This window comes from Mustela putorius, unplaced genomic scaffold, assembly GCF_011764305.1.
Source record: "Mustela putorius furo isolate JIRA1106 unplaced genomic scaffold, ASM1176430v1.1 tig00000460_pilon_pilon_pilon, whole genome shotgun sequence".
Lineage (NCBI taxonomy): Eukaryota > Metazoa > Chordata > Mammalia > Carnivora > Mustelidae > Mustela > Mustela putorius.
In genome coordinates this window covers 4,702,346-4,721,662 of record NW_025421389.1, presented here as the reverse complement: position 1 = coordinate 4,721,662, position 19,317 = coordinate 4,702,346, and the positions used below count along the sequence as shown (strand labels likewise).

Sequence of the window (19,317 nt, the reverse complement as noted above, 5' to 3'; positions counted from 1 at the left end):
TAAACAAACTATAATATATCTACACAATGGACTACTAGTCATTAGTAAAAAGAATAAATTAATGTAACATACTGTAATATAGATGAATCTTAAAATAATTATGCTGGATGAAAGATGCTAGATGAATAAAAGTATACAATGCATTATATAAAGTTCTAAGAAATAAAAAATGAAGAACATATTTAGCACGCAGATCTTCAATTATAATATCACTTTCAAATAAATTACTGATCCTAGGACTAGGGCAAGAAATAGACAAGATGAGTCTGGAACATCTTGAAATGGTAGAAAATAAAAAAAAACTAACACACACACACACACACACACACACACAAACTCCTGATGCCGAAAGCTGCAACTTATGCAACAAAATAAAGCAATATTGAATTATAATCCAAAGTATAAAATAAATGCCCATAAGCCCATACTGATATAAGTAAAATGCCAAGAAATTTTTCTATGCAGAAAAATTCCAAATAAATAATGTATATATTCCACCCTAAAGGAGGAAAAGCATAATACCCTACTCCCTGACTTCCCTTTGAAGAGCTCAGTATGGAAATAGAAGGAAAAAAAAAATGAGTGCTCAGTGGAGAAACCTGAAAAGTACTGCTTCAGCAGGGTGATTAGGGTTAATGTCAATAATATTAAGTCTGGTTGACAGTATGTACCATTTAACCAATGTGGGTTTTACTGTTGTGATTTTCCCCCTCAAACCCATAAGCCTAGTCTAATCATGAGGAAAACATAAAATTCTAATAAAAGGACATCCTGCAATAATGCCTACCAGACTCCTTAGGACTGTTCACATTATTAAAAAAAAAACAAAAAAAGATAATCTGAGAAACTGTAGCAGCCAAGAGGCACCTAAGGAGACATGGCAACAGTGTAATGTGGTATCCTGGATAAAATAATGGAAAGAAAATAACATTAGACAGAAACTAAGGAAATCAGAATAAACTATGTATGTATGTATGTTAATATTAATGTATCAATATTAGTTCATTAATTGTAAAAAATATACCATATTAATGTAAGATGTTAATAGGAAAAACTATATAGATATAGATATAGAGGAACTTTCTAAATTATCTGCTTAATTTTGCTATAAATCTTACACTGTTCTAAAAAGAAAAGGCTATCAGTTAAAAAAAAATAGAGGAGACAGTCCTAAATAATATATGTAGTATAATTTAACTTGTTTAATAAATCAGATATGAATTTTTTTAAAAACCTAATGTATGGTGATAGAAAACAGATTAATGGTTGTCTGGGGACAGATGGTGAATGACAGAGATGGAAGAAGATAGGAAAGAGCAGCAGGAAGGGATTAAAAAGTGGTGTGAAGAAACTTCTGGTGTAAAAGGGTATTTCTGTCATTTTTTTTGTGGTGAAAATGTTTCAAAAGTACATAAATATGTCAAAACTTCACAAAATATACATTTTAAGTACATGCAGCGTATCGCATGACAACTATACTTTAATAAAGCTTTTCCTCCCAAAGTATAAACAAACAAACTTCCAAATTTGGATTCTCTTCTCCAAAAATAGTCTTCAAGAATATTTGGAGACAGCCCTCTTACATCTGAATTTAACCAATAAATTTTGTTTAACTCAAAAATTCATATATTTGAGAATTCCTGTACCAACAATGCAAATCACCCAACATTAAATTTCATGACATAATGATGATTTAGGAAGCACTGGCATCTTTATCATTATTTTCCTACCTCAAGGTTTTAAATCTTATGGAAACAACCTAGTCAAGTTAGCTTGAGGGAATTTTTATAATCAATCAAAACAGAGCCAAATACAGTTTGCCATTTAAAATGAAGCCTAGCGCCAATTTTATGGCTATAGCAATCTGAAAACCAAATTACAAGCCATCAGCAATTTAAAAATCATACCCCTAAGGAGACTGATATTTGGTCACTTGGGTTCAATTCTGACTATGCTACTGTCTAATTTTTGGCTACTCTATGCCTCAATTTTCTCAACTATTAAATGGAAATAATGTATCTACTTTATAGGACTGTTGAAGGATTAAGTAAATTAACACAGGTAAAGGTCTCAGAAGACTACCTGGTAGTGTTCTCCAGATTACACAAATTCTACGGATTCTATGGCACTAACCATCATGGAAATATATATTAAAACCACAATGAGATATCACTACACACACACCATGAAGGCTATAATAAAAAAGACAAAAAAGTGTTGCCAAGAATGTGGAGAAACTGGAACCGTTATACACTCCTGGTGGGCATATAAAATGTGCAGTCTCTTTGGAAAACAGCCTGGCAGTTCTTCAGAGGGTGAAACCTAGAGTTACCATATAACTCAGAAATTCTACTCCTAGGTATGTCTAAGAGAAATGAAAATATATGTTTGTATGAAAAATTATACATGAATGCTCATTAGAGCAGTACTCATAATAACCTAAAGTAGAAACAGCCCAAATGTCCAACAACCAGTAAATGGATAAATAAAATGCAATATGGCCACACAATGAAATATTATTTAGAAAGGAATGAAGTACTGATACATGCTACAACATGGCTGAATCTTGAAAACCCTATGCTAAGTGAAAGAAGCCATCAAAAAAAGAGCAAATACAGTATAAGTCCATTTATATGATATGAAATGCCCAGAATAGGTAAATTCACAGAGAAGGAAAGTGACTGTGGCTAGCTGCTGGTAGATTTAGGGTGGGAGGATTGAGGAGTGACTGTTAAGAGGTATGCAGTGTATTTTGGACGTGGGTCTTGGGGTCAGCAGAGACTGTTAGTTTATGATCCTGTATCTCAAATATATTTCAATACTCTCCCCCTTTCTCTACAATATATTATAAAATAAGAGGTCATCTACTTAAAAAATAAACCTCAAAGGTAATTATTTTTAAGAATAAATATGCTGAAGGGAGAAAATACTTTTCATCATCTCTATTGAGGGACTTACGATGTAGCACAGAATATAAACTGGAGCTAAGGGAAACTTTCCTTAAAGTTCTATTTAATAAAAGTTGGAATAAATTCCTTAGACAAATCAAAGGAGGACACACAATATCTAAACTTCCACTCCCAAATGTCTCTGCCACATTGAAGACTGTTCCAGAGGAGTAGAGCACCTTGGTTGGATTAAAGAAATCTAAAAGCGCTCATTTTCATGGAAGTTATAACAGAGAGTCTCTTTTATATTATTTAGGATCATTCTTGATATATTCATTCAATAACATAGTCAAGTATCTTTCTCGATGTTAAAATCTTTACAAAACTGAAATCCTGAAAGAATCCCTTCGTTTTTCCAGTTAGATTGAGCATGATTCTTAATTCGTAGTACAATATCTTAATATTAATATTTACGAAGTTCCATCCCTCAGCACCTGCCATTCAGGGTGGAATTCAGACTAGCGGGTGGGGATACCAACTCCAGAATTTCAGTTCGGGTGCGTCATCCGTGTAGGGAGGGGCTTTGGGCGGGGCATCCCGAGAGGGAGGAGGCGTCACTAGAAAGCTGTGGGGCCAGTCTACAGCTGTCATTACTCGAGTTAAGCTTTGTATTATTTGTATTCGATGATACGGTGTGTAAGCCGTACACATTCTCAATGCGAACTAGTTTCACTCGGCACTTAAGTGAAATATGTAAGTACAGTTTCCTTCTGAGCTACCGAGAAACGTGAGAGCTCCAGGGATGATTGTCGCCCGCTATTTATTGGGAGCAGGCAGAAACCCGACTATTATTGAGAATGGGCTGTAGCGAGAAGTCCTAGTTCCAGGGTTTTAATGAGAAGGAAAGTGGAACGCTGTCAGGGATTGGGAGCTACGAGACAAGCTCCGCGTGGAAGCCGGAGAAAAAATCCGGAGAGAGAGCCGCGTATATAATTGCTTTCGAAGCCTCCGCCACTCGAGTGCTGGAATTGTGAGTATTCTGCGCCTCGGGTCCTGGGACTGAAGTCGGAGAACTCTCCCAGCTAGGAGGGACAACCTTCTTCTGCTCTCCCCACCTGACTCAGGGACTAAACTGCCGCCCTTCCCCTGACCACCAGATGGAGGGCAAAGGCAGTAGCTGACCAGCGCCGCCCCATTCCGACCCGAGAGGTGGAGATCCCCCACCCCGCCCCACCGAGAACAGCCAAATTCAATTACAAGTTTCTCCTCCCGCTTCTCCTACATTTCCCCTACCCCCTCCTCCTTCCCCTAACCCTCCTCCTTCGAGACAGGGGAGGAGAAAAGGGGAGTTCAGGTCATCATGACAGAGCCTAAGGCAAAGGATTCCCAGGCTCCTCACTTGGCGGGCGGCGCGCCCTCCCCAACACGGGTCGGATTGGCTCTGTCGGGACGCCGGGACGCTGGCTCCTTCCAGGCGAGTCAGACCTCGGACGCCTCGCCTGTAGTTTCGGCCATACCTATCTCCTTGGACCGGCTGCTCTTCCCTCCGCCCAGTCAGGGACAGGACCCGGACCGGAAGACTCAAGATCAGCAGCCGCTGTCAGACGTGAAGGCGGCGCATACCAGAGTTGAAGCCGCAAGCGGTGCAGGAGTTGGCAACTCTAGAACCCCAGAAAAAGACAGAGGGCTGCTGGACAGTGTCTTGGACACGCTACTGGAGCCCTCAGGCCCGGGGCAGAGCCACGCCAGCCCTCCTGCCTGTGAGTCCACTAGCCCTTGGTGCCTGTTTAGCTCCGAGCTTTCCGAAGACCCCCGGGTTGCCTCCACCACCCAGGGTGTGTTATCCCCGCTCATGAGCCGGCCAGAGAGCAAGGCTGGCGACAGCTCCGGGACGGCAACTGCCCATAAAGTGCTGCCCAGGGGACTGTCACCGTCCCGGCAGCTGTTGACTCTGACCTCTGGGAGTCATCCTTGGCGGGGGGCCGCAGTGAAACCAGCACCGCAGCAGGCTGTGGTGGACGTAGAGGAGGAGGATGGCTTTGAATCCGAGGGTTCCGTGGGTCCACCTCTGAAAGGCAAATCCCGGCCTGTGGGAGGCACGGCAGCTGCAGGAGGAGCTGCGGCCACCTCTCCTGGGGTGGCCTCAGGAGGAGTCACCCTGATCCCTAAGGAAGATTCCCGCTTCTTGGCGCCTAAGGTCTCGCTGACCGAGCAGGAGGCGCTAGCGGCGCCCGGGGGCTCCCCGCTGGCCAACACGATGATGGATTTTATACACGTGCCCATTCTGCCCCTCAACTCCGCTTTCCTGGCCGCCCGCACCCGGCAGCTGCTGGAAGGAGAGAGCTATGACGGCGGGGCTGCGGCTGTCAGCACCTTTGCCCCGCCGCGGGGCTCGCCCTCGGGTTCGTCCACACAGGTAGCTGCCGGCGACTTCTCCGACTGTGCATACCCACCCGACGCGGAGCCCAAGGATGATGGGTTCCCGCTTTACGGCGACTTCCAGCCGCCTGCCCTGAAGATCAAGGAGGAAGAGGAAGGCACCGAGGCAGCTGCGCGCTCTCAGCGGCAGTACCTAATGACCGGTCCTAATCCCGCCGTCTTCCCGGATTTGCCGCTGGCTCTGCAGCAGCTACCTCCCCGAGCTCCATCCTCCAGACCCGGGGAAGCGGCGGTGACGGCGGCCGCACCCGCCAGTGTCTCTGTCTCCTCGGTGTCCTCGTCGGGGTCGACCCTGGAGTGCATCTTGTATAAAGCCGAGGACACGCCGCCGCAGCAGGGCCCGTTTGCTCCGCCGCCCTGCAAGGCGCCAAGCGCAGGCGCGTGCCTGCTGCCCCGGGACAGTGCCTCCACCTCGGCTTCGGCTATCGCTGCAGGGGTGGCCCCTGCGCTCTACCCGCAGCTCAGCCTCAACGGGCTCCCGCAGCTCGGTTACCAGGCCGCCGTGCTCAAAGAAGGCTTGCCGCAGGTCTACCAGCCTTATCTCAACTACCTGAGGTGAGGGCCCCGGGCGGGGCGTGGGGAGCCCTATGCGTCTCGCGAATAGCGGTGCAGCCAGTTCGTCGCCATCAGCTCCTGGCCCTCAGGGTCCTGCTCACTCGAATGGCCTCAAGAGGATGCGTGGTCGGGGCGGGGCACAGGGTAGTTTGGTTTCCTTTATCTTCTCTCAGCTCCATACTATTTTAGGGACACAATGGGGGCGCATAATATGCCGTTTTTGGAGCGTGCCTCCTCAAAAATATTTTCTAAACTTTTCAAATCTGCGAGATTTCGAGACAAAACTAGCCCTGATTTAAAATGTGCAGCGTCACTCTAGGTGAGCGGTAGCCCAGTGGAGCGGAAAAAGCGCGGCGAGTTGGGGGCTTTATAAAATGGTTATTTTCTTAGGACATTTACTGGGAATGTCTTTCTTGGAGAAGAGACTTTAAGGCACGGATCCTCCGGGAGGGGTGGTACTTGTTACATGGTCGCTTATCCAGAACTGAAAACATAACTTCACGGGTTGGGATATTTAATGGCTCAATTTTCATACGTATCTCAAGGCTAAAGTTATGTGTAATATGTTTACATTATGAATTTAAACACCAATATTGTTTCGGATTCGCTACAACTTTTTTCACATAGGTTTTCAAAAATATTTTGATTTACATACTGGAGTAGTGGAATTTCTAAGAATGTTCGCTTTAGAATCTTATTGCTGTGAATGAGCAAAATAGTGTCAATATCCTGAACAATTCTTTAACTCGTCAAACACATAAACTTGTGTGAGTAAATAATCATTAAGGGTTGTGTTAAAAACTCAAAACAAAAGCATTGCAAAGTACCATTCAACCTTAAAACAAAACCATGTTTATAGTTACCCAGGCTACAGGAAGGAAATAACATTTCATTTGTCAAAGTAAATTTATTATTCTATATAAGAAGTTTTGTAGAAATATTTTTTAAAACAAAACCAATGGACCTTTGCTTTCTTAAACATAAAACTATATATTATTCTTTTATGTTGGTGCTGCTGATGACTGATTAATAATTTGCAAATGTGGTGAATCCAGGAACAGTACAGGAAACAATTTGCATGTCTTTCAAGGGTGCATATACACAGTTCTATTTGAAAATTCCCTTTCACTGTGTCAATTCGGTTAAGAAAACTTAAGTAGCTAGTGGTGCACCTAAAAATAAATGGAGTACTTTGTTTTGCATTTCAAGGCCGGATTCAGATGCCAGCCAGAGCCCACAGTACAGCTTCGAGTCATTACCTCAGAAGATTTGTTTAATCTGTGGGGATGAAGCATCAGGCTGTCATTATGGTGTCCTCACCTGTGGGAGCTGTAAGGTCTTCTTTAAAAGGGCAATGGAAGGTAGGCTCCTTTCTCCTGATCCTTTATTATTGGTTTAACTGTAAGCTGAGATTATTATTTTTTAGATTTTATTTACCTCTTGCTTCTAAGAAATGGTGATATTTCTATATAACTTAAAATATATGACTATGTTTTTTTTTTTTAAGATTTTATTTATTTATTTGACAGACAGAGATTGCAAGTAGGCAGAGAGGCAGGCAGAGAGAGGGGGGAAGCAGGCTCCCTGCTGAGCAGAGAGCCTGATATGGGGCTGGATCCAAGGACCCTGGGATCATGACGTGAGATGAAGGCAGAGGCTTTAACCCACTGAACCACACAGGCGCCCCTATACGACTATGTTTTAACAATATGCTTTCATTTAATACTCAAAATTGAATGTGATTAGATATTATAATTGCATACTCTTTGGCTAGCACTTTTAATATTAGACTCAAATTGTACTAATCTTGGGGCAATGCTGCTATTGTTCATTACCTATTTAGCTTTAAAGAAACAACTTCACTGTAATTGTATTTTTATATTTCTATTATATGTGATATGTACTACATTTAAAATTTTGATCAAAAGAAAAATTGTAAAAGTCATTGAAATTATGTATATGTACTTATATGTGTGTGCATATATATATGTGATGCAGATACAAATTTTCTACACAATTTTGCCTTTTCTCTACATTCATATGTATGTAATATTTAAATAATGGTAATTCTAAACAAATTTTTAAAATTCTCTTTTTGTTTGGTATATTTTTATAAGGGGATAGGAATAAACAGTTCAAAGCAAATGAAAAATTTGAGCACAATAACAATCTCTGAAGAAGTATTTTACTATAAGACCTTTATATTTTTAAAATGATCTAAATGACTTATTTATCTAATGATAATTATCTAATGATTTTGAATTGACTTACATAATGTATTTTGGACTTGAACTAAGCTGAAATGAGCTTAGGGTTCCCTCTGGAGTGCAGAGATCACACCTAGACAAGAACCAAAAATCTGATTACCTGCTTTTTTGTTCCGTGTTTGTGAGTTTTGTTCTTGTTTTTGTTTTTTAATTTCAAGAACCTTCTATTTAAAAGTAGGAAAGGAAGGAATGAGCAATTTTTACCTTAAGGGAACTTTCAAAGGAGTTTGATGTGTATATTTAATATATACCAAAAGAATATGACCGAAAAGACATTCTAAATTCACTATTCTTGTAGCTGCCTAACAGGTGATTCTTTACAACTATTATACCTTTTTGGTAAAAATGATTCCCAACCAGTTATTAGTAATATTTGTAAACTACTTAAACTAATCATTCTTAAAGAATATCTGTTTTGTATTTATCCAGAACATGATTTTTCCACAAAGGAATATATATATTAAATATGCACATATATATTAAAATATGCATACAAATATATTATATATAATATATTATAACATATATTATATAATATATAAATTATATATTATAATATATTATGTATGTGTATAATATAATATATTACAAATACATATTTGTATTTTTGTATTATATTACAAATATATATTTGTATATATAAAAGGGGCTACATGAGAAAATGGGACACAACTGGTAATGGCCCTAACTTTCCTATTGACATTATTTAGTCATAGTTACAAGTAAGCATTCTTTGTGTGGAAGAGTAGATTCTCCAGCACATAATTGGAGTTACTATTTCCATGTAACTTTATGTCTGGTTTTTTGAACATTCCTTTTGACATTAATTTGATTCCCTTCATTTTTACAGCCTCCTTAGGGTAGTCTAATTTTTATAAGTGGATGATTCCTGTAGAATCCCCTGCTTGAAATCCAGTCTTTTTTTTTCTAGCCCAGCTCCATCTCTTTATAGGTAAGCATGTCCCAAAGACATAAATTTGAATTTCCAAAGAGCACACAACTAGTCAGTAACTAATTCTTAATCACCATAGGTTAGATACTCTTTCATTGCAATGTTCATAAATCAGAGAGGGTGGGCACACATAAATATTTGATGAATGCTACTTAATTTTCAGAAGTTACTTTAAACTGTGCATATAGAACCAAGAGCACCCTAACTAAAATACAAATGTTTTTATAGTATTAAAATAGTATCCAGAACCACATAAAATGTCTTCCCAAATGTACTCTTGGAAAGCATTTGTAAGACCACTACTGTTGGCATGATTCTGTTTTAGTCTTGAGTAGTAGATATGAAGTACCTTTACTTGGCAATATTTATAAAGGAAGTCAAGGTAGAGGTTTATAAGTCATTCGTGAAATTAAAGCAAGATTACAAAAACTGCGTGAGGAATTCCATTCATTCAGCATTTTTTTTTTTAATTTAAAAATTTTTAAAGATTTTATTTGACACAGAAAGAGAGAGAGAGAGAGCAAGCACACAGGAGGAGCAGCAGGCAGGGGAGAAGCAGGCTCCTCACTGAGCAAGGAGACTGATGAAGGGCTCCAATGCAGAGCTTGATCCCAGGACCCTGGGGTCATGACCTGAGCCAAAGGCAGCCATTTAACCAACTGTGCCACCCAGGTGTCCCTATTTAGCACTTATTTTATACCTCTTATATTTAGATCTGTGACAAAGATATTCTTCCCTTGATTTCACCTCTCTTTGCCTTAGAAATAAATTGAGGATAACAATAGCTACCCCTCAGGGTGGTTATAAATATTAAGTGAGTTAATACATGCAAAGTTTTGAAACAAATGCCTAGCATATTGTCAGTTTCAATGGTGTCACTTCGGTCAAGGAACTTTTGATAGTGCTGAGCAGGTAATATATATGTAAGGCCTTTTTGCATATAAAATAAAGATTCTCAGTGAATGCTCAGATAGGTAAGCAAATCTGTAAAGTAGTTAGGATTTGTGTGGTTTGTGAATTAGTGTGTTTAGGAAGGGGGAAGTTAATGGAATGTGCATATTCTATAATGATAGGAGAAGACTTCATGGAAAATATGAATTTCATTTTGTTCCTAAAGGAGAAGTAAGGTTATTGATCTCTGGGTATTGAGGAGGGCCTTTAAGTGTATATGTCCAAGGAGGAGTGAAAAGATTAAGATTTGACTAGGACTTGAAGAATTATATTTGGAAATCATTAAAATTAAAGGTTAGGAAGTTTAATTGCCAGTGTTTGAATGAGTTTGGATAAAAATCAGTGATTTAAGATAATAGAAGTTTCTGGGAATTTTCATGACTAAGAAAGATGAGTAGAAGGACTTTAAGAGTTGGAGAGAAATAAGTGTGAAATCTAAAGTAGGGGTAGTTTAAGGTAGAACTATGTATGGATGCCAATATGTTCAGAAGTTTAAAGTCAATGGTCAAAAATATAGATATTTTGGGAGCACCTGGGTGGCTCAGTGGGTTAAAGCCTCTGTCTTTGGCTCAGGTCATGATCCCAGGGTCCTGTGATGGAGCCCCACATCAGGTTCTCTGCTTGGCAGGAAGCCTGCTTCCCTTCCTCTCTCTCTGCCTGTCTCTCTGCCTACTTGTAATTTCTGTCTGTCAAATAAATAAATAAAATCTTTAAAAATAAAAAAATATATATTTCTATATAAATACTTTTACCAGGCATAGTAATGGTCATAGCAGGGTGTCTGGGTGACTCAGTCAATTAAGTGTCTGCCTTCAGGATCCTGGGATCAAGCCCCATGCCTAGGTCCCTGCTCGGTGGGAAACCTGTTTCTCCCTCTTTCTCTACCATTCCTTCTGCTTATGCTTGGCCTCTCTCTCTCTCTCTCTCTCTTTCTCAAATAAATAAATATAATCTTTTAAAAAATGATAATCGCATTTTAGAGTACTTTCTACATACCAGTAACTAAGTGTTTTATGGGTGTTTTAATTTCTTTAATCCTTATAATCTTTGTAATCATTGTATTTTCAATTTACCAATAAGGAAACTAAGATCCAGAGACGTTAAATTGCCTTAATCACAGTTAGGACGTGGTAGAATGAGGATTCAAACCCAAGTAGTGTGATTCCAGAACCTGTGCAACATTTCTCTCAATTATACTACATTTCTCTTAAGAGGAAATTCTGTTTAAATTTCAAAGAAAAACAATAGTAGGTTGAAAGAAAAAAATGTGAGCCAAAACATCTAGGAGGTAAAAGTGAATCCTAAAGGAAATTGCAAGATGAAGATTGAATAAAAGTGTGTGATATAAATTAATGGATGATACTAACTTCACCTTTAGGACAGCTATGAGAAAAAACAGTCAAGGACCAAGAGCCAGTTTCTTTACTTCTCCTCCAAGTTGAGAGTGAGAGACCATAAAGCCTGTAAATGAGTCACCCAGGAAAACTGGATCTCTTGGTATGAGAGAAGAGAGAAGAGGCAGGAAAGAAAAGGATAGGTGAGGAGAGGGGAGGAGAGGGGAGGGGAGAGGTCAGAAACCACTCAAAAAGTGAGTGTTTAGGGTAGGAAGAGAAGGCCTCTCTTAACCTAAGAAAATGAATTAGCCAAAAGCAATTGGTTGACTAGCCCTGTGTATTACTTTACTAAGACTTGGAATGAACCAGGAAGTGGTCAGGAATTGCCTTAATACCTTTCAAGGAGATGAAGACATAACGACACAACCAGTTCTATAAATGCAGGCCATGACTTTGTAGTAAGAAGCAAAAATTATTTCTCATTGGCTTTTCTGTGCATGTACTGTGACTAGCTTGGTGCTATGAATATATACTAGATATTCAGTAATTTTTTTCTAAATCATCATAACTGATGATGCCAAGCTCTTATTCTTTGGATGCTTTTTACTGTAACACCATTTGTAGTGAATAAATCTGATGGAATATGGGTAGGGAAATATTATAATATAATGGAACATTATTTAGAAGACACTTGTTTAAGTCAGTATTGATGGATTTGTGATTATACTACATTATTAGTTTCATTTTTATTCTAGGTATGTGGAGGTATAATTGACAAATAAAACTGTGAGATATTTAACATGAGGATTTGTTACATACGGTAAAAGGATTCCACTATCAAGTTAATTAACACGTTCATAGCCTCACTTACTTATCTTTTTTTTTTCTTTTTGGCAAGAATATTTAAATTTTACTCTCTTACCAAATTTTAGTCATATAATACACTGTTTTCAACTAGTCACAATGTTATATATTATATCTTCAGACCTATTCATCTTAAAAATTTGTAGCCTTTTAGCAACCTCTCACTATTTCCCAGCCCCTGGTGACCATTTTCTACACCAAAGTATTTATTGAAAGCTTTCTGTATGCTAAGCATTATGCTTGGTACTAGTTGAAAAAGCAGTGAAATGGAACTGCAGCCCTAGTGGAGTTTATAATGTAGTGTAGGCAAGAAACACTCTATCGATTGCATTTAAACAATGAATTATAATCTCTCCTTCTATTTTCAATGATAGCCTAGCTGGATATAGTATTCTGGGCTGCATGTTTTTCTCATTTAGTGCTCTGAAAATATCATGCCAGCTCTTTCTGGCCTGCCAGGTCTCTGTGGATAAGTCAGCTGCCAATCTAATATTTTTACCATTGTATGTTACAGACTTCTTTTCCCGGGCTGCTTCCAGGATTTTCTCTTTGTCACTGAGACTTGTAAATTTTACTATTAGGTGACGGGGTGTGGGCCTATTCTTATTGATTTTGAGGGGTGTTCTCTGAACCTCCTGAATTTTGATGCTCGTTCCCTTTGCCATATTGGGGAAATTCTCCCCAATAATTCTCTCTAGTATACCTTCTGCTCCCCTCTCTCTTTCTTCTTCTTCTGGAATCCCAATTATTCTAATGTTGTTTCGTCTTATGGTGTCACTTATCTCTCGAATTCTCCCCTCGTGGTCCAGTAGCTGTTTGTCCCTCTTTTGCTCAGCTTCTTTATTCTCTGTCATTTGGTCTTCTATATCACTAATTCTTTCTTCTGCCTCATTTATCCTAGCAGTGAGAGCCTCCATTTTTGATTGCACCTCATTAATAGCTTTTTTGAGTTCAACTTGGTTAGATTTTAGTTCTTTTATTTCTCCAGAAAGGGCTTTTATATCTCTCGAGAGGGTTTCTCTAATATCTTCCATGCCTTTTTCGAGCCCGGCTAGAACCTTGAGAATTGTCATTCTGAACTCTAGATCTGACATATTACCAATGTCTGTATTGATTAGGTCCCTAGCCTTCGGTACTGCCTCTTGTTCTTTTTTTTGTGTTGAATTTTTCCCTCTTGTCATTTTGTCCAGAGAAGAGTATATGAGGGGGCAAGTAAAATACTAAAAGGGTGGCAACAACCCCAGTAAAATATGCTTTAACCAAATTAGAAGAGATCCCAAATCGTGAGGGGGGAGAAAGGGGATAAAAAGAGGTTCAAAAAGGAAGAAAGAAAAAAAAGAAAAAAAAAGAAAAAAGAAAGAAAAAAGAAAAAAATAAAGAAAAGAATTAAAAAAAAAAGAAAACACCTAAGAAAAATATAAAAAAGAAAAAATGTATTTATTAGATAAACTAGTAAAAAATCGTTAAAAAAGAAAAAGGTAACAGTTAAAAAAAAAATTTTACCCGAAGGCGAGAAAAAAAACCAAAAAATGAAAAAGAAAAAAATTAAATTAACCGCAAGACTAAAAAAAATCACAGGGAAAAAGCCATGAGTTCTGTGCTTTGCTTTCTCCTCCTCTAGAATTCTGCTGCTCTCCTTGGTATTGAAACCGCACTCTTTGGTAGGTGAACTTGGTCTCGGCTGGATTTCTTGTTGATCTTCTGGGGGAGGGGCCTGTTGTAGTGATTCTCAAGTGTCTTTGCCCCAGGCGGAATTGCACCGCCCTTACCCGGGCCGGGGTGAGTAATCCGCTTGGGTTTGCTTTCAGGAGCTTTTGTTCCCTAAGCGCTTTCTGTAGAGTTCGGAGGACGGGAATACAAATGGCGGCCTCCTGGTCTCCGGCCCTGAGGAGCCAAGAGCCCAGGGCCGCACTCCTCAGTGCGTGCTCAGAGAACCGTGCCCAGTTACTCCCGTCTGCCTGACCTCCGGCCGCGCTCCGAGCTCACCGAGCCTGCGACCGGTTCAAGGTCACCCCGAGCTGCGAGCTTACTGTCGGCTCTGTCTCTGTAGCCGGCTTTCCCGTTCCAATACCCGCAAGCTCTGCGACACTCAAACACCCCCGATCCTTCTGTGACCCTGCGGGACCTGAGGCCACGCTGACCCCGTGTGGGCTTTGCCCCGGGTAGCCTCTGGAGCGATGTCCCTCAGCGGAACAGACTTTTAAAAGTCCTGATTTTGTGCGCGGTTGCTCCGCCGCTTGCCGGGAGCCGGCCCCTCCCCCCGGGGTCTATCTTCCTGTCGCTTTGGATTCACTTCTCCGCCGGTCCTACCTTTCAGAAAGTGGTTGTTTTCTGTTTCCAGAATTGCTGTTCTTCTTCTCTTCTATCTGCCGATGGATTTTCAGGTGTTTGTAATCTTTAGATAAGCTATCTAGCTGATCTCCGGCTAGCTGAAGTAGTCTCAGCCTGCTACTTCTCCGCCATCTTGACTCCTCTAACAATGAATTATAGATGTGCTAAGTGAATAGTTTAAGCAATGCCTGGAAAACTAGAGAATTGACCCCTTTATCAGAAGTTGGAGATGATAGGAAATACCTTTTAGATTTAGAAAGACACCATCATAAGTAGACCACAGAAGAAACTGGATAGAAATGAAATATTTTATGCATAAAATATTTCTTTCAAAAGTTGAATAGAGTTGGTGTCAGAGACTAAAAATAAACTGATCTGGTAGCATATTCTCCCTGCCATGCCTTCCAGAAGAGAAATAATGAACATTCAAATTCATTTAAATATTATATAATTTTAAGAACAATTTTAGAGTTACAGCAAAATCAAGAGGGATGTATAGAGTTTTCCCATATACTTCTTGCCCAGATGTAGCCTTCCCTATTATTAACATCCTCTATTAGGGTGGTACATTTTTTGTTACAGTTGATGAATGTACTTCAATTATGAACACTAAATAATCACCCCAAATCCATAGTTTTCATTAAGGTTTGCTCTTGGTATTATACATTCTATGGGTTTGAATAAATATACAATAAAATGTATCCATAGTTATGGTATCATACAGAGTAGTTTCACTACCCTAAAAATCCTATGTTCCATTTATTCATTCTTATCTGCCCCCAAAGCCCTGGCAATCAGTAATCTATTTACTCTTTCTGGTGTTTTGCCTTTTCCAGAATGCCATATAGTTTCACTTAGTTATATGCATTTAATTTTCCTCTATGTCTTTCATGGCTTGATATCTCATTTCCTTTGAGTTCTGAATAATATAGCACTGTCTGTATGTAGCACAGTTTATCCATTCACCTGCTGAAATATATTTTAGTCGCTTCCAAGTTTTTACAGTTATGAAGAAAGCTGCTATAATGATCCATGAGCAGGTTTTTACAGGGACATACTTTTTTTTTTCCTTTGGGTAAATATCAAGGAGTTTGATTGCTACATTTTATAGATGTTTAATTTTGTAAGAGATCTTCAAACTGTCTTCCAAAGTGACTATGCTATGTTGCATTCCCACCAGCAATGAATGAAAATTCTTGACACTCTGTGTCTTTGCTATCATTTGGTATTGTCTGTGTTCTTGATTTTGACCATTCTAATAGGTGTATAGTAACATCTCATTGTTTTAATTTGCATTTCCCTGATGAGATATGATGTGGAGCATATTTCCATGTACTTATTTGCCATCCATGTATCTTTGGTGAGAAGCCCATTAAGGTCCTTTACCTGTTTTTTAATATAATGGAACATTATTTGGAAGACACTTGTTTAAGTCAGTATTGATGGATTTGTGATTATACTACATTATTAGTTTCATTTTTATCCTAGGTATGTGGAGGTCTAGGTTCTTATTCTTGTGTTCTTATATATTCTTTATATATTTCTTTATTAGAAATATCTTTTGCAAATATTTCCTCCCACTCTGTGTCTTTTTAGACAATGTCTTTTGCATAGCAAAAAATTTTACTTTTAATGAAATGCAGTTTCTCAGTTCTTTCATGAATCATGACTTTTTTTTTCTTCTTTATATTTTTAAAGATTTTATTCATTTATTTATTTATTTTTATTTTTTATAAACATATATTTTTATCCCCAGGGGTACAGGTCTGTGAATCACCAGGTTTACACACTTCACAGCACTCACCAAAGCACATACCCTCCCCAATGTCCATAATACCACCCACTTCTCCCAAACCCCCTCCCCACAACAACCCTCAGTTTGTTTTGTGAGATTAAGAGTCACTTATGGTTTGTCTCCCTCCCAATCCCATCTTGTTTCATTGATTCTTCTCCTACCCACTTAAGCCCCCATGTTGCATCACCACTTCCTCATATCAGGGAGATCATATGATAGTTGTCTTTCTCTGCTTGACTTATTTCACTAAGCATGATACGCTCCAGTTCCATCCATGTTGTCGCAAATGGCAAGATTTCATTTCTTTTGATGGCTGCATAGTATTCCATTGTGTATATATACCACATCTTCTTGATCCATTCATCTGTTGATGGACATCTAGGTTCTTTCCATAGTTTGGCTATTGTGGACATTGCTGCTATAAACATTCGGGTGCATGTGCCCCTTTGGATCACTATGTTTGTATCTTTAGGGTAAATACCCAATAGTGCAATTGCTGGGTCATAGGGCAGTTCTATTTTCAACATTTTGAGGAACCTCCATGCTGTTTTCCAGAGTGGCTGCACCAGCTTGCATTCCCACCAACAGTGGAGGAGGGTTCCCCTTTCTCCGCATCCTCGCCAGCATCTGTCATTTCCTGACTTGTTGATTTTAGCCATTCTGACTGGTGTGAGGTGATATCGCATTGTGGTTTTGATTTGTATTTCCCTGATGCCGAGTGATATGGAGCACTTTTTCATGTGTCTGTTGGCCATCTGGATGTCTTCTTTGCAGAAATGTCTGTTCATGTCCTCTGCCCATTTCTTGATTGGATTATTTGTTCTTTGGGTGTTGAGTTTGCTAAGTTCTTTATAGATTCTGGACACTAGTCCTTTATCTTATATGTCGTTTGCAAATATCTTCTCACATTCTGTCAGTTGTCTTTTGATTTTGATAACTGTTTCCTTTGCTGTGCAAAAGCTTTTGATCTTGATGAAATCCCAATAGTTCATTTTTGCCCTTGCTTCCCTTGCCTTTGGCATTGTTCCTAGGAAGGTGTTGCTGCGGCTGAGGTTGAAGAGGTTGCTGCCTATGTTCTTCTCAAGGATTTTGATGATTTCCTTTCTCACATTGAGGTCCTTCATCCATTTTGAGTCTATTTTTGTGTGTGGTGTAAGGAAATGGTCCAATTTCATTTTTCTGCATGTGGCTGTCCAATTTTCCCAGCACCATTTATTGAAGAGGCTGTCTTTTTTCCATTGGACATTCCTTCCTGCTTTGTCGAAGATTAGTTGGCCATAGAGTTGAGGGTCTATTTCTGGGCTCTCTATTCTGTTCCATTGATCTATGTGTCTGTTTTTGTGCCAGTACCATGCTGTCTTGATGATGACAGCTTTGTAATAGAGCTTGAAGTCTGGAATTGTGATGCCACCAACGTTGGCTTTCTTTTTCAATATCCCTTTGGCTATTCAAGGTCTTTTCTGGTTCCATATAAATTTTAGAATTATTTGTTCCATTTCTTTGAAAAAGATGGATGGTACTTTGATAGGAATTGCATTAAATGTGTAGATTGCTTTAGGTAGCATAGACATTTTCACAATATTTATTCTTCCAATCCAGGAGCATGGAACATTTTTCCATTTCTTTGTGTCTTCCTCAATTTCTTTCATGAGTACTTTATAGTTTTCTGAGTATAGATTCTCTGCCTCTTTGGTTAGGTTTATTCCTAGGTATCTTATGGTTTTGGATGCAATTGTAAATGGGATTGACTCCTTAATTTCTCTTTCTTCTGTCTTGCTGTTGGTGTAGAGAAATGCAACTGATTTCTGTGCATAGATTTTATATCCTGACACTTTACTGAATTCCTGTACAAGTTCTAGCAGTTTTGGAGTGGAGTCTTTTGGGTTTTCCACATATAGTATCATATCATCTGCGAAGAGTGATAATTTGACTTCTTCTTTGCCAATTTGGATGCCTTTAATTTCCTTTTGTTGTCTGATTGCTGAGGCTAGGACCTCTAGTACGATGTTGAATAGCAGTGGTGATAATGGACATCCCTGCCGTGTTCCTGACCTTAGCGGAAAAGCTTTCAGTTTTTCTCCATTGAGAATGATATTTGTGGTGGGTTTTTCATAGATGGCTTTGATGATATTGAGGTATGTGCCCTCTATCCCTACACTTTGAAGAGTTTTGATCAGGAAGGGATGCTGTACTTTGTCAAATGCTTTTTCAGCATCTATTGAGAGTATCATATGGTTCTTGTTCTTTCTTTTATTGATGTGTTGTATCACATTGACTGATTTGTGGATGTTGAACCAACCTTGCAGCCCTGGAATAAATTCCACTTGGTCGTGGTGAATAATCCTTTTAATGTACTGTTGAATCCTATTGGCTAGTATTTTGTTGAGTATTTTCGCATCTGTGTTCATCAAGGATATTGGTCTATAGCTCTCTTTTTTGATGGGTTCCTTGTCTGGTTTTGGGATCAAGGTGATGCTGGCCTCATAAAATGAGTTTGGAAGTTTTCCTTCCATTTCTATTTTTTTGGAACAGTTTTAGGAGAATAGGAATTAGTTCTTCTTTAAATGTTTGGTAGAATTCCCCCGGGAAGCCGTCTGGCCCTGGGCTTTTGTTTGTTTGTAGTTTTTTAATGACTGTTTCAATCTCCTTACTGGTTATGGGTCTGTTCAGGCTTTCTATTTCTTCATGAATCATGACTTTAATGTTGTATCTAAAGAATCATTAACGAACTCAAGGTAATCTAGATTTGCTCCTATGTTATCTCTTTGGACCTTTATAATTTTGCAACTTATATTTAAGTCTGTGATCCATTTTGAGTTAATGTTTATGAAGAGTGTAAAGTGTGGATTTATCTTTTTTTTTTTAAGATTTTATTTATTTATTTAACAGACAGAGATCACAAGTAAGCAGAGAGGAGAAAGCAGACTCCCTGCTAAGCAGA

General features: G+C 39.2%; 1 protein-coding gene across 1 annotated transcript in view; it reads left to right on the top strand.

Annotated features, from left to right (window-relative positions):
• The first annotated feature begins 4,190 nt into the window (after positions 1 to 4,190).
• PGR (progesterone receptor) overlaps positions 4,191 to 19,317 on the top strand; it is a 102,593-nt gene continuing 87,466 nt past the window's right edge. The window contains exons 1-2 of the mRNA XM_004780870.3: positions 4,191 to 5,882; positions 7,092 to 7,243. Coding sequence (XP_004780927.2) covers positions 4,249 to 5,882; positions 7,092 to 7,243 — 1,786 coding nt within the window. The 5' untranslated portion in view covers positions 4,191 to 4,248. The remainder of the gene's footprint in view (positions 5,883 to 7,091; positions 7,244 to 19,317) is intronic.